The sequence below is a fragment of the Lissotriton helveticus genome, chromosome 9, assembly GCF_964261635.1.
Source record: "Lissotriton helveticus chromosome 9, aLisHel1.1, whole genome shotgun sequence".
Classification (NCBI taxonomy): domain Eukaryota; kingdom Metazoa; phylum Chordata; class Amphibia; order Caudata; family Salamandridae; genus Lissotriton; species Lissotriton helveticus.
In genome coordinates this window covers 1,229,789,728-1,229,805,165 of record NC_136070.1, presented here as the reverse complement: position 1 = coordinate 1,229,805,165, position 15,438 = coordinate 1,229,789,728, and the positions used below count along the sequence as shown (strand labels likewise).

The following is a 15,438-nucleotide window of genomic DNA, read 5'->3' as shown; positions in this document are numbered from 1 at the left end:
CTTGTTCAGATGCCAGCCATTATAGACTCCATGCTCTTACAACTTTGTACCACATAAGTCGGTTAATCCCTAATTTCGATTGGGTTAGCCCACTCTCCCCTCTTGTACCATTAACAAACAAACTCCACCTAAGTGTGCGTGCAAGCATATGAAATCTTATTAGTATGAGCGCTTTATAAAAGGAAATTGATTGAATGATTTATCTATTGAAGATGTAGATTTTGACAACTTCTGTACAAACTGGTTGTTTGAATCTTGCTATAGAATGTTGTCTTCTACTTCCAGCAGAAGTAGAATTCAATTCCCAATCAGTAGGGAAGGAGAGTGTCTGAAGAATGAAAAATAAAAATCACCTTAGTTACGTTTCCAGTACTGTTGGCTCTCTTCTGACCTTCATGACGTCATCCAGTTAACACCTAAATTTGTGCAGGAACTACATTGTCTTTGCTGTACGGTGAGTGGGGTGGGGGGGATTGATTGCTGTGCGAGGCATCCACATGACTTCCTACACCTTCAATTCTCCAGGGAATGTGTTCTTTTACTAAGCTTAGCTGGTTCTATTTTTGGGCAGAGAGTCCTCTAATTGTACTGGATCACTATCCAGGTGTATTTTTTGTTTTCACTTTAGAACACTATATTGATGCGACAGGCGGATGCTGAATATGAAACATCTCCTCCGCCAAACATGGTGCACTGCCTGGAGTTGAGAGATGTTTAATTTTACCACTTTTTAAATTTATTTTTTAGGTATACCACACATTGTTCTGGCCTCTGGAATGGACAGTGCCTGGGAGAGACAACAACACATGCTATGCAAAGATTATCTGTGACAAGAGAGATGACGTAAGTTTCTTAATTGAGAAGCAGTTACTTTAACTCTCATTCAATTATTCTTCTCTGGCAGGGGACTGGAGTATAGGATGGGTGAACCTGTGTACATGGCGAAAGTAAACACTGCATATTACATAGAACAGAGTTGAAACAGGAGGAATATGGCTTACTCCTGAGCAAGGGTAGAGTGTCTGTAATCTTAGTATGTTAAAAGTATTAGTAGGAGCATGGGGGACTGAGCACTGCAAGCAGACATTTCTCTGTCTAGAGGTACTTTTGGTCCTTCTGAAACTTGAGGGCAGACTTGGATGAGGAGGCACATTTTACTTCAGAGGCAGGAAAAATCTTAAGGTACCCTTGCCTGATGGGCACCCTGAATGTAAAGGCAAAATTGGAGACCATGGATAAATCTTAGTCCCTCTGCTCGGGCGAGCTTACCTATACTAGTCTGGTTTAAAGGCTTTTGTAGATGAAGCAGTTGGGTTTCAGGTAAGTAACATGGTAATATTGTCTGTGGCCAGTGCCTAGGTGGACGACCAGATAGAGTGCAACCTTCAATGATTTGAGTAAGTTGCCGTTAACACCATCTCAATCAAACTTTTGTGAAGCACGCTACTTGCCTGTGAGGGTCTCATAGCGCTGGGGGGGAGAGCAGCTACTGATCATACCGCCAGGTCTTGGAGTCTCCTGAAGGTCAGCAGGTCCCGGGTCTGTTGTAGTTTAATGGGGAGGGAGTTCATGTCTTGGTGGGAGAAGGATCTGCCGCCGATTGTTCGGTGGATGCGTGGAACGTTGGCGAGGGCGAGGTCAGCGGAGCTGGTGGTTGGGGGTGTAGAAAGTGAGTCGCTTGTTGAGGTATGCTGGTCCTACGTTGTGGAGTGCTTTGTGAGCATGGGTGAGGAACTTGATGGGGATCCTCTTGTTGACGGGAAGCCAGTGCAGGTTCTTCAGGTGGGCGGTGATGTGGCTGTAACGGATTAAATACAATTATTTAGATTGAGTTCTAAAGGTGGGGACAAATATTGTTTTGAAGACGAGAACCCTCACTCAAAGGTGACATGCTTCATCATTGGGTTTCCTCTTACACACTGCGACTGCAAGGTGCACAGTGTGGGCTACAACTCTCCCGTGGGAGAGGAGCGAGCGTTGTTTTAATCATCCACTGGTGGTCAGTGAGGGACCGAGTGCAAAAAAAAACTATTAACAAGTGAATTAAAACTATCATGTGAGAGCAAAAAACTTTAAACTGTGTCTTCACAGGATAGACATGTAAAACAGTGTGAGAATAGGGGTATGGATATTCCCTATTGGGTCAACATGTTTCTGCCTTCTTGACCACAAAGTTTCGTGGCATTCTTCGGGACCATAACAAGTCACTGCTATTATTAGTGCAAATTAAAGAATGTAAAAATTACCATTTTTTGATGGATGGAAATTACCAACAACCAGCTGCAGTCTAGTCTGTGTCCAACACTAGACACCTTGTCTGCCTCCGCCTTCACACGGTTCTTTACACCGGAGTCCCGGGAATTGACTTAGCCAGAGTCCTACGCTGTAAGTGTAACGGTCAAAGGGAACCAACGTCTTGTACTATCCATTTATGCTGGATGGTACAAGAAATTGACAATGGAGTAGGATGTTATAGTTTTAAGAATTGCAGTGAATTTAGTTGATGCCCGGTGGAGTGCATCTTCCTGTTTACAGTTTTGAAATGCAGATTTCTAGACTATGACCACCAAAGGATTCCTGCTAGTGTGAGTGAAGACCCAGAGCCGCATATGTTACTATGGGATAGTACTAATTGAATTTGGGCTCACTGGGTTGTAAAGTACAGAACACTTTCAGTTTTTGTGAGGTTTAACTAGGTGTAAGGCAAACATCCATGAATCATTGAAGGTGAGCCATGATCTTGCAGGGTAAACACCAGGAAGTCCTAGGAGCAGATTAGACCTCTGCATATTGTTGGATTGTTGTCGGCCGTGACCGACAATGTTTCCATATACAGTCTTAACCCTGTAATGAGTGACTGTGTGGCATGAAGGGATCTGGATCACATTTGGTCGACTTTACAGCAACCAGAAAGGTTCACTGATCCCTTTGTCCATGTCAAAATAACTGATTTAGAGGGGCGGTAAGCAGGATCTTGACTGAGCCTTGAAAAACCGTAGTCCAAATCTAGTACACAAGTGTGAGGCGAGATTCCAGGTTAAAAGCTCATGGGTTTATACAAAAAACATTATCACAGAAACCAAAAAGTAATTGGGGGGGATTAGCGGAATCCAAATATATTTCTAAAAGAGGACTAACCTAAAGTCTGCATCTGAACAAAACCCAAGGAATGACTAAGTACAAATCAGTAAACAGACTGGTAGCTTTTTATACTTGTTTGGAGAGCAGACTAGAAGTATAAATCAAGTAACAGACTTTCTATGGCTTTCTAATTGAGCAGACTGTTAGTCTAAGTAGAAATCATATCATATAGGCAAACCTAGTCAACTTCAGCAGAAAAGCAAAAAGAGTCTCCCTCCAAAGAAATAAGACATTTGACTGGCACATCTCTAAAATAACACAGCTTTTTAATGTTCGAGGGTGCAGAAGCCACACACATTACATGGTATGATATGGCATAATAGGGCTGGACTAGCAATGTTGCAAACACATAAATTATATAATATATATATATATATATATATATATATATGTATGTATATATATATATATATATATATATATATATATATATATATTTTAGTAAACCAGATACTTTTACAGACACATACTTTCTAATGCTAATGCATCTCTTTAGTTAGGTTATTCTAGACTAATAAAAGAAATAACATTGACATTTTAAGTAACAGCAGGACAATGGGGTGTTCAGCTAATGAGTGACCTACACAGGGCCTCAGTAGGTAACTTTGGAAAGCTACTAAATAAAGGACCATCCTGAGCATTGCTTCTACGAACACAAATATTACATTTTATGTTTGGAAAGGACACCACAGTTAAGATTTCGTTTTTGTTGTTTTTCCAGAAAAGAGAACGCAAAAACACATGCAGTGAAAGGCTTACAAAAAATGAATGTGCACTTTTATTATGCAAATATAAATAGCTGTCAATGCAAGCTGACTGCAGCATTGTCATGACTTATAAAAACTCGCCTATAGCAATGTTGGAAAGGGAGGTTAGTAGGACGTGTTGGTCAAGCAGAAAGCTGAATTAGTGTGACTTCAAATTAACATTGATTTGCAATTGAAGTTACTACTTTTCCCAAGATTTTCCTATGGATAAGCAAACCGGCAGGGGACAGTAATTAGCTTGTCTGGGCCCAGTCTAGGTTTGTTTTTGATGTACAGCTAAATGTGCCTGGGGTATAAATGGTGTTTAGAAGAGAAGGTGAAGTTCGAATGAAATTAGTCAAAGGAATGGGCTATGAATGTGAAGACTGGGTTGGAAAGGTAATCTATGGTAAAAGGATTAAAGATGATACCCAAAACCGACTGTAAGGACATGTGGATTGCGTTACAAAATCCCAAGTAAATCAGTAGGCCCATCACACTGGTTATCTTGGAGGTTGGACAGCGGAGTTATTACTCAGTTGCTCAATTTGAGTTTAAAATGCATGTTCATGTGTTGGAGATTATTTGATATACACAGCACGTCCTAAAGGTATTTATTGCTTCCCCGCTTCATATTTAGCATATTTGTAGGCTTATCCCATTGATGGATGATGTCATGCCTTTAAGTTGTCCTTGTTAAGAACGTTTGTATTAAATGCAAGTAGCACTACTTTATAACATCATATGCTCCTTGTGGATATTAACTACCCAGTTAACTTTTATAGGATCGTGTCGTAGGATTTCATGTTTTGGGACCAAATGCTGGTGAAGTTACTCAAGGTTTTGGCGTGGCAATGAAATGCGGGCTTACTAAGCAGTTGCTTGACGAGACCATTGGTATTCACCCTACGAATGCAGAGGTACGTGATCTGTTTTTAAACAGCACATGATGAAACTTTCTTAGGTTTTCCTGCAAAGGGAAAATGGATTCAAAACATTTAAGGTTACATGTAGGGAATTGGAAGATCCGTTCATTTTTGGGTCCCGGTTTCGAGGAGGCGTAGAGCCTTCAGGTGCCGACAGCCCGTACATTTGTTTGCTTTGTCACTCATTTGATTGCTTCTTACTCAATGACTTTCCTTGTCTTAGCTTGTTCATATTGTGCTTCTTTCACCTGCCACTCCCTTTCTTTACCATCTCTAATCTACTGGCTGCTGTCCTTCCATTCCTCAACTATTGGTGATTTTATAAAGTTTTCTCTTTTGCTTTCCATCAGAGTTGTTAGAAGGGGCGATCTCAGAGGGCCGGGTTGTGCTCACCCAACCACCCCAGGACCCACCTCTCCCACAGATCTTGCCGAGTCTTATCGGGAGGTCCTCACCGGGGAGGATTTCGAGTCTAGGATCGTACACACTGAGCTCACACCACACTTACGAACAGACACCACAACATTGAGTTTCAATGACAAGTTCTTTATAAGCAGTAAAAAGAAGGAAGCACTCTTATGTACAGAAATGATCGAGGGATCACAGAGTCTCTGAGGATTCGGGAAGAGGGAAGCGGGACAGTCTTTAGCCTTTGGGCCAGTACGAGGCGTACCCCACGCACAGCTCTCAATCCTCGAGCCGGGGGGATACGGGATGATGGTTGTACTGGCTGCTTCACTCACGTCGAGTCTGCTCGGGTCGTGATGGTGGTCTCGATGGTCCAGCCGGACCAGAGTACTCTTCGAGCCGCGACGGGGTCAGCAGGGCTTGATCCAGAGATAGTCTTGAGGAGCCGCGTCAGCGTCGGCAGGGCTCTGGTGGTCACTTAGTTCAAGCTTGAGCCGCGACAGCGTCAGCAGGGCTCCGAGGTCTTTGCAAGGTCGAGCCGCGACCGCGTCAGCAGGGCTCAGATGGTTACGAGTTCAAGCTCGAGCCGCGACCGCGTCAGCAGGGCTCCGATGGTTGCACGTTCAGCTTGAGCCGCGACAGCGTCAGCAGGGCTACGGTGGTTCAGTTCCTTGTTGAGAAGAGGGAGCCGCGACGGCGTCAGCAGGGCTCAGGGATGCGAGGTTGAGTTCGTCTCAGGGTCAGCCGCGATCAGATCAGCAGGGCTTCAGGTCCAAGATACAACTGCCCGCTAGTTGTCGAGCGGGCCCAGATATACTCCATTGGCCCTTTGATGTCCGGACCCTCGCAGGCGGAGGTCTCGTGCCCTGGGGGCTGGTCGTTGGCGAGGTCCGGCGGTTGGTTCTTTGATCCTTCGACGATGGGTCCAGGACGCCAGCGGGTCTGGAGCCAGCACTGGGGGAGGCCAGAGGTGTGAACGAAACTGGCCCACACGGAAAGGCCAGAGGTGTGACAGATACCGGTCTCTCAAGGGAGGCCGGAGGTGCCATCGAAACTCCCTGGCTTATCTCACTCGGGGAGCCCTTTACCCCCCAGCTGGGACTGGCGCGCCTTTAGAGTCTGGGTTTCGCTGGGGCCAGGGTCACGCTAGGCCCAGGGAGACAGGGATCTCGGGGAGGGAAATGGCGGCCGGGCCTTGTGGGGCATGCAATGGTTAGGCGCTCCGAGCCGGGAGTGGGACGGGATAGTCGGGTCTGGTCGTTGGTTACGAGGGTCGGGCTTATCGGGAGTAGGACCACCAGGCTCGGGGTGCAGGTTACGCTAACGGGGAGGCTGCGCAGGGGACTCGGGGTGCAGGCCTGCGCTCGCAGGGTGTGGAGGGACAGAAGCGGACCGCGCCACGAGGCCGGGTCCAACAAGAGTGCATGTGTGTTCCACCTATTTCCCTCTTGTGCTGATCTTCACTCCCCATGTCTGTGTTGCTCTCTTGTTAGTGTGCTTCTCCATAACCCCCGCATTCCCTACTTGTGTACCTCCTCCTTCTCCCCCTTTGTTTTTTTCTCCCTCGTGCTTCAATCCCCACCCTCTGTGTTGCTTTTTTTTTATTGTGCTTCCTTCCCACTCGCGCCCACCCACCTTTAGTTTTATTTAATTCCTCCTGTAAGCCCCCTCCCCAACTTTTTATTTTTTATTTTTTACTTTTAGGATAGCCTGCCAGCTGCTATTTACTGCCAGACCGCTCCGCAGTGCGTTAAGCTTTTTTTTTTTTTCTTTTTGCAAATCCATGGGGTGTGCCTTCTTGGATCTGTAAATGAAGAAAATGCGGTCTGTCTGTCATGACACTGGTGTACGCTTGCGCAGTGACATTTATTAATTTATCCCCCCACACACAATGCTGCACAGCAGCAACCAAACTCCTTTTGCTTGTTCCCAATGCTGTACAGTATCAACTAAAAGCATTAGCAAAGCTCATAGGTAAACTAGGTGAGAATGCTTGACTTTGCCTCTGTTTGTTCTGTATGCTAGCAGGTGGTCAGAAGTGTATTGGGATCAATAAGAATTTTTATTCTGCTTCATTCACAAAATACTCTGCTAGTGGGTTAAAAAATTATGTAAACTGTAGAGCAGATTGGAACGTTCACCATCCTATTTCTATAAGGGTTATAACATTCTTCATAGAACGTATTAAATTAATTCGCAACTATTGCGAAATGCAGAATTTATTTTTTCAAACTAATTATGCATGTAATACTGGGGAGCTTACAGTCCTTGTATTAAAGCCAGTCTACAGTTTCCTGTTAACAGTTGAGTTGTGAAGTCTCTAATCACCTGTAATAAAGAAATAATGTAGCTGCTGAACAGTAATAACGTATTACGTAATATGATGCCTCCTAAATAGCCAACAACTAAAGTTGTTGGCTACGCTAGCTACTGCAAGATTGGTATCTTTTTGAATCAATACGTTAGTTCTGGATCCAGCCTATAAAACGTTGCTTTCCATTTCCGACTTGCGCATTGTTCCTATAACCCGGATGCAAACTCTATCTGGCGTGTATGACTGACTGTGCCTCCACCTGGCAATGGAAAAAAAATCTGAATAGTGTGGGCAGCTACTCAATATTACTTTCCCATTCTCGGCTTGTGGCCACTCTTGGTACCTAGTGGTAGGATCGGAAACTGCTTCTGACTAAATTAGAGTTGTTTGGTTGACCCACATACGCCTGTGGGTCCTTCATGGCATTCCACATTCTCTGCACACCCTAAGTAGTTCCATTTGGTGCTGTAGGTGTGAGGAATCTGCTTCTCTTCTGCCCAACCTTATGGTAAAAAGGGGAAATTGCTTCGATTACTATTGCAATATGTGCAGTTCTTCCCACAAGAAACGGTGTAAGGGGGGGGGGAAGTAATCTGAAGCTGGTGCCTACAGTGCGAGATACTGTTGGCTACATCGAAGTCTTTTTTTCTCTGCCTGCTTAGAAACCATTCCTATAAAGACAAGGCTCTTCTTAGCCCAACAACTAGATGGCCGCATGATTCACTGCATCCAAAACTAGTCCCAAGTTTCAAGAATGTTACTACAGATAAGTAACTTTCCACCCGAAGGACTCTACTGACTTGCTGCCACACAGAATGGACAATCGAGATCAAAATAGCGTGGCACTTCTATTCCAAAATTGCCCGTTACCTTGCCATGGAGCAACAGGCAGGCGCATCAGAGAATGCTTTGAATCTTGAGAGGAAGTTTGACTGTTGTAGGAGCTCGATATTTTGCTAATGTTCAACTTACCTAGCTAGAACCGTCTTTGCTCCTTCCTTGGTCTGAACCAGACAATTATGGGACTTCAGTACACTTAACTTACAGTAAAGTTCCCAGTACCTGCTGCTTTAGTAACATTTTAATCAACCATTTGTGCTCCAGTAGAATTTGATATTTTTTCCAGTTTCATCCCTGAAAAGATTAGTCTTCTTTCTTAGAATCCTTAAAGGCATTTATGCATCGTCGCCCATCATACCACTTTTTTTTTTTTTTACTAGATCTTGTGTTTAAAAGTTCATGCCCCAGCTTTTAAGGTGGACAGGCAAGTTCAGGTTGTCGTTAAAAGCCTGTAGTTTTGAAATCTCATTTCTCTGATCATTTCCCTTTTAAATGTTCACAGCTTGGTACACCAGTTTAAACATGCACACGTCAAGTTGTCTTGCCAGAAACGTTTCCTGCCCCATTAGAGGCTCCGAGCACTATCTGCAAATACAAAACAAAGTAATGCTGGAGTGATAAAGTACTCATACCTGTAACAGTTAACAAGATGGTATCTGCTTTATATTCACATAGCACCCTCCCTCTGATTAAGGCGCATACATGTTTGTCATGCTAAAAAAAGGAAAAATGGCGAAGCTTGGTGGCTCTTAGTAAACATTCAGGTTGTAGCTGTAGCCTTTGGGTGCCTACTTAACAATATTACGTTTGTGTAGTCCTAAGAACCTTTGCGGCATCGAGTGACATCTTAGCCATATTATTACATAGAGTCCATACCGAAGTACTGTTCTAGATGTGTTTTTAAGACCCTTGCCTAAATGTAAGAACCTGCATTTTATGTTCTAAATGTAGTATGAACAAATTTTTAACAAATGTGTTTTCTTTGCAGGTCTTCACCACCATGGAGGTTACCAAAAACTCTGGCGCAGACATCTCCCAAAAAGGCTGCTGAGGTTAAGCCCTGCTGTTAAATATGTTTCCAGCCCGTGAACCTTTGTCTTTCTGGATGGTTTACAAATTCTCTTAATATACTCCGGTTAAAACTAGACCCCTCCTGATAAGTGAGGTGTTGAAAGTGCAAGAGGATTTGAAACTATTCATGCAAGATAAAATTATGCGGCAAGGGAATGTTATAACAGCAGGGTAACCTGGAATGTGCTGTCTTGACATGCATGGTGGCGCATCAAAGTGCGTTTTTGAAGTCTTGGCTTGGAGCCTCTTGAGGTGGGCTTTGACGGATGACTACCTTGCAGGATCAAGGAATATCCTCTTTTCTGACTGAGCTTCTGCAAAAGAAACTTCATAAACTCGTGCAGTTTAATCCTATCGCTGACATTTGCCAGATGTGTGCAGTGTAGCATAATGCTACGCAGGAAAACCTCATTTCGCGTGTCCAAACAGGGTGTCTCTGCCTTCACATAGCAACATTCTCCGGACTGCTTTGTGCAAGCATTTTAAAATGTTTGCCGCTGTTCCTATCTTTATTGCAAGGGCCAGTGCTTATGTAATCAAATAGTACATAATACAAAATCTGTACATATTAACTATACTTTATCTTTAAGGATACCTGAACCTAATCGTATTTGCAAAAGCAGATTGTCTTTTAAGCTGCACCTTACTCAGAGAACACTATGCTGCAACTTCAAGAGAATGTGCCCTCTAGTTACTTGTCCAGTGTATTCTTTAACTGTACAGCCGTCCCCTGTTTATGCATACTTGAACAGTGGCTTCTCTGTTTTAGGGTTCCTTAAGTAAACTGTATATTGGTAATCATTAAAGGGGGGTTTCCATAAAGGAAAAAAATACCCCTCCCACAGTTTCTGGACACTTATTTTCATTGAAGTTTCACTTCATCTGTTCTTAGAATGTGTATAGTGCTCTACACCCCAAAGTAAGCGAATGAAAGAAGCTGTTGGCATTCTTATTCAGAATACGTATCATGTGTATGTAAATGATAGTCAATTTCATGTTACTAAGGTCCATAAACCAAAAATGTTTTATCTACTGAATTATGGTCCGGATTTGTTTGTCCAATGCCATGTTTCGGAGGATTGTATATGAATGCACTGTATCACATGCCGACTTAAAGCATTTGTAACTATTTATCTGCAGTTTACCTCTTTTGGAGTTTAAATAAAAGACTGTGTTTAAAGGATGTCAGTGATTTTAAGTAATTGTTCAATGTGGCTGACGTGTAATGTCTGTCGTTGATAAGTGGCCCTTCTGTAGTAGGGGATCTCTGTGTATAGTCATAATCTAGTGAATAGTCCCGCCCATGTGCGTGGACCCCGGCAATCAAAAATAATCTTCTAAGTTGTCAGAAAATTGCAGAACTGCAAAGACACTTAAGAGAAAATTTAAAGACAAATAATGCAGCCTATATCCACAGGCTACACTGTCCAGTACTTCAACTAGAAATTCCACCAAAAATCCACAAACAGCAAAGCCTGTCCAGATTTCCCTTGTTTTCACTGCAAAACCCCTCAGAATGATAGAGAGGAATGCCTGGACAGACAAGCCCCATAGGCTGCCATTATGTGGCTTAAATAGGATACTGTGCCTTTAAGAGAACCTTCCAGAACTTTCTCTCAGTATCCCAGAATGCATAGCAGGTCCAACTTACTTTCAGTTCTTTTTTACGGCTCCTGCTTACAGGACCCTGTGCATTGAGCTCTCCCTTTTTCAAGGGTTTATTGGAGTTTTTGACACTTTTTGGATTTAAAAGTGTTCTGATTTGATTCTTGGTGTTTCCTGTTCACTTCTGTGTGTTTGTTCAGGCCTTTTAGGGATCTAAAATGCCTGCCTTATTCGACAAGTGCCCAGCATGTGGAAGGAAGAAGGCCAAGACTGATCCACACGACGTCTGCATTATTTGCCTCCCTGATGAGCATGTCCCTGAAGATTGTAACATCTGCCAGGCCTTTTCTACAAGGACCCTGAGGGAAAGACAGAAGATTAGGCTCCAAGGCCTGGAAGAGAGGCGTCTGCAGGCTGCAGGTGGGTCTGGGCAGGCTGGGAAGGTTCCCTCTGCCCCTGCTGAGGCCTCCGGGGGGCTCCCCAGAGGCAGGAAGACCAGCAAAAGGTCCCGGTCTCCGTCGACGTCGATAGCATCGACGTCGAGAGGGATGACGGCGGTGTGTTCCCCTTCTCCCCGGGGCTCCGGGTCGAGACAGCGTGGGAGATCGACGTCGAGAGGCCTGGCCAGGCTGCCGTCGAAGTCACCGCCGACGTCGTCGTCTAAGTCGAGGCATCGCTGTAGACTAAGACACCGGCGCTCGCCGTCGAAGCGACACCGCCGGTCGCCGTGGACCAGTTCGACGTCGAAGACCGTGAGGAAGCGGTCATCGAGAAGAAAGAGTCGACGCTCGCCGTCTAGGTCTGACCGCTCGTCGTCGTGGGGGCGTCGAGGAAGAAACACTCGACGTCGAGGAGACGACGTTCAACGCCAGAGTCGAGAGATCGCCGTTCCACGCCTGAAAAACTACGCTCGACGTTGAGCAGGAAGAGATCAGCGTCACCAGGGATCTCAACCTCCTCTAAGAGGCGCAAGAGGGATTCTGGCGCCGAAAGTCACGCTGGATCTGGTGACGGACGTAGGAGGCGTCGCTCTCGCTCTGGAGGGTCTGGATCACAGGCCCCTCCCTCGAAGAAGTCATCGGGCACGAGGTACTCGGTGGTATATACGCCGCCCAGGCCTTTGACCCCACCTCCTCTACCGAAGGAGGCTCCACCGGCTAAGCCGCCGCTCCCCTCCCTCCGCCATCTCCTGAGGGGCGGCCTCTGCCGCCAGTCCCTCCTCATAGGCCACCGAGGTCGGTGTCCCTGCCTCTGCTTCCGACACCTCCTAAGGGTACGCCTACCTCGAAGCCCCAGGACAAGCCACGGATGACGCCTCCACGGAAACCGGTGGAGCGTCCACGTACTGGGAGGTCGCGCTCCCGCTCCAGGAGAAGGGACCGTTCGCGTCATAGATCTTCAACACGATCTAGACGGCGCCACAGGAGACACAGGTCTTGTTCATGAACCAGGTCGTCTGGGACCAGGGACTACTCCCCGACCTTGTCGGATTCACCGGACACGAGGGTTTCACCGGTCGACGATCTGGTGTCCTTCAGGACGTGCTGTTACGGGGTGCAGCGAAATTGGGCATTACTTTGACGGTGCCCACTCCGAAGACTTCGGTCATCTTTGAGACGCTCCATCAGAAGCATTTGTCTCGGCCGTTACTGCCACTGGTGCCGGGCCTGGAAGAACCAGCCCTGGATCTTTTCCTCACTCCTGCGGTGACTAAGGCGGCGCCTTCCAGACTGCAGAAGAAGTACCGGGCTCCAGACTCTGACCCGGCCTTTCTAAGGCTGGAGCCCCCTCTAGACTCGGTGATTGTGACGGCGGCGCGCAAACAGCATGCCACCACGCCTTCCTCCACAGTTCCGCCAGACAAGGAATCTAGGTGGTTGGATTCTTCTGGGAGACGAGTTTGTGGGACCTCGGCGACCTCAATGAAGGCAACAACTAGTGCCACGGCCTTGTTGGGTCGGTATGACCGAGCCCTCTGGGAATCTCTTCAACAATTTGTGGAGCTTCCAGGAGGTGCTTAACGAAGGGATGTTGGTGGCGAATCAAGTCATCAGCGCTGCAGCCGACTCCTCTCTTCTGGCGGCGCATGGTTTCTGCCACGGAATAAACCAGCGACGACATGCCTGGCTCCGCCTTACGTCTCTGAAACCGGACGCTCAGCAGAGGGTTGCCAATCTGCCATTCTCTGGCGAAACCCTGTTCGGGAAGCACGCTGACGACGAAATGGCCCGCATGAAGGCAGAAGCTGAAACGCTCACAGCGGTGGGTTTGGAGAAGACCAAGAAGACGTACCGTCCATTCCAACGCTGGTTCGGTGGTCAAGGCAGAGGGCGTGGCCAGTCTTCTGGACAACAACAGCAACAACAGCAGCAGTTCAGGAGACCATTCCAGAGGCGGCCATCAGTCGGCACCAGCGACTAAGGGCCAGGCCTAGGCCTTGAGCACTTACTTCCCCGACAACTGTTACCCGCTCCGGTGGGGGGAAGCATTCAATCTTTTCTGGCAGAGTGGAGAAAAATTACTCAGGACAAGTGGGTGCTGAATATTGTTTGCAATGGATACAGTCTTCGGTTCACCAGCCCGCCTCCATCGATCCCTCCGGTCGGCTCGCAGTATCAGCTGCGCGAGCTCCAGGCGGAGGCCGATATCCTGTTAAGGAAAAGGGCGATCGAAGTCGTACCTCTGTCTCAAAGGGGAAGAGGTCTGTACTCCCGATTCTTTCTGGTTCGATAAAAGGACAAGAACGAGTTCTGGCCCATTCTGGATTTGCGACAAGCAAACAAGTGGATTCGCAGAGAAAAGTTTTGCATGCTGTCGTTGCATCAGATTTATCCTCAGCTGCAACGGGGAGACTGGCTGTGTGCCATCGACCTCCAGGATGCTTACTTCCATGTGCCCATTGCACACAAACCCAGGAAGTTCCTGCGGTTCCAAGTCGGCGCCAATCACTATCAATACACAGTACTGCCATTCGGACTGAAGTCTGCGCCGAGAACATTCTCAAAGTGCATGGCTGTGGTAGCCGCACACTTAAGTAAGAACAAGATGTTTGTCTATCCTTACCTGGACGACTGGTTGATCAAGGCCTCCTCCTTCGCGGAAGCGCAAGCACACTTCCAGAAGACGTGCGTTCTCTTGAACAAGCTGGGGTTGCACATCAACATGTCCAAGTCGGTTCCGACTCCAGTCCAGTGCATTCAGTACTTGGGAGCCTCCATCGATACGCTGTCAGCAAGCGTGTCTCCTTCGGAGGAGCGACGATTATCACTGCTTCGGAAGGCTCGGGCTCTCATGTCCGCTCCATCCACGACAGTGAGGACGGTGTCTTCTCTACTGGGATCGATGGCTTCCTGTATCTTCCTGACGCCACATGCACGGCTGCACATGAGACCGTTGCAAGAGTGCTTGGAGGATCAGTGGGATCAGAGGAGAGGATCTTGGGACGACAAGATACGTCTATCTCTGCATGCTCTTCAGTCTCTGAAGTGGTGGTGTTCAGCGGAGAATCTCCTCAGAAGGGTTCCCTTCCACAAGGACATTCCCACTCAGGTTATCGTGACGGATGCTTCTCTCCAGGGCTGGGGAGCGCATTCCGGAGACCTACAGATTCAAGGGACGTGGTCCCCGGCGGAGTCCACGTACCACATCAATTTCCTGGAACTCAGAGCTGTTCACTTGGCACTGAAGGCCTTTCACCCGTCTTTCCAGACCGACTCTCTCCTTGTGCAAACGGACAATACGACCACAATGTATTACCTCAACAAGCAGGGAGGATCGAGGTCACGCACCCTGGCGCAGGCGATCTGGCGCTGGCTTCTGGCTCGAGGACTGACGATAACGGCTACCCATCTACCAGGTGTGCAGAATGTTCAGGCAGACGCGCTGAGCAGACTGATTCAGGAAAACCACGAATGGGTCATAAATGACGAAGTACTAGGAGAAGTCTTCGCAAGGTGGGGAACTCCAGAAGTAGATCTGTTCGCCACCGCTGAAAACAGCAAATGCCGAGGCTTCGCCTCCAGGTACTACCAGCCGGGGACGCTGGGGAACGCGTTATGGATCGACTGGTCGAACAGCTTTCTGTACGCTTTTCCACCCATTCCCCTGATTCCGGCGGTTCTCATCAAGCTGTTCCGGTCCAGGGCGCGGATGATACTGATTGCCCCGGAATGGCCCAGACAGTGGTGGTTCACGGACCTGCTTCACCGGTCTCTCCTTCCTCACATTCGGCTGCTGTGCAGGCCGGACCTTCTCACGAAGTTCGGGGGGCTGATGTTACACCCCAACCTCTCGACTTTGAGTTTGGCAGCATGGCTCCTGAGTTAGTGCAATATGGTCATCTGAATCTCCCTGCAGATTGTATGGACATACTGAAGGAGTCTAAGAG

At 47.1% G+C, this 15,438-nt stretch overlaps 1 protein-coding gene across 1 annotated transcript in view; it reads left to right on the top strand.

The window, feature by feature from the left end:
- Positions 1–10,629, top strand: part of TXNRD3 (thioredoxin reductase 3) — a 106,277-nt gene extending 95,648 nt beyond the window's left edge. The window contains exons 14-16 of the mRNA XM_078661727.1: positions 748–843; positions 4,673–4,807; positions 9,364–10,629. Of these exons, the coding sequence (XP_078517853.1) occupies positions 748–843; positions 4,673–4,807; positions 9,364–9,426 (294 nt within the window). The 3' untranslated portion in view covers positions 9,427–10,629. The remainder of the gene's footprint in view (positions 1–747; positions 844–4,672; positions 4,808–9,363) is intronic.
- Positions 10,630–15,438: the final 4,809 nt, after the last annotated feature.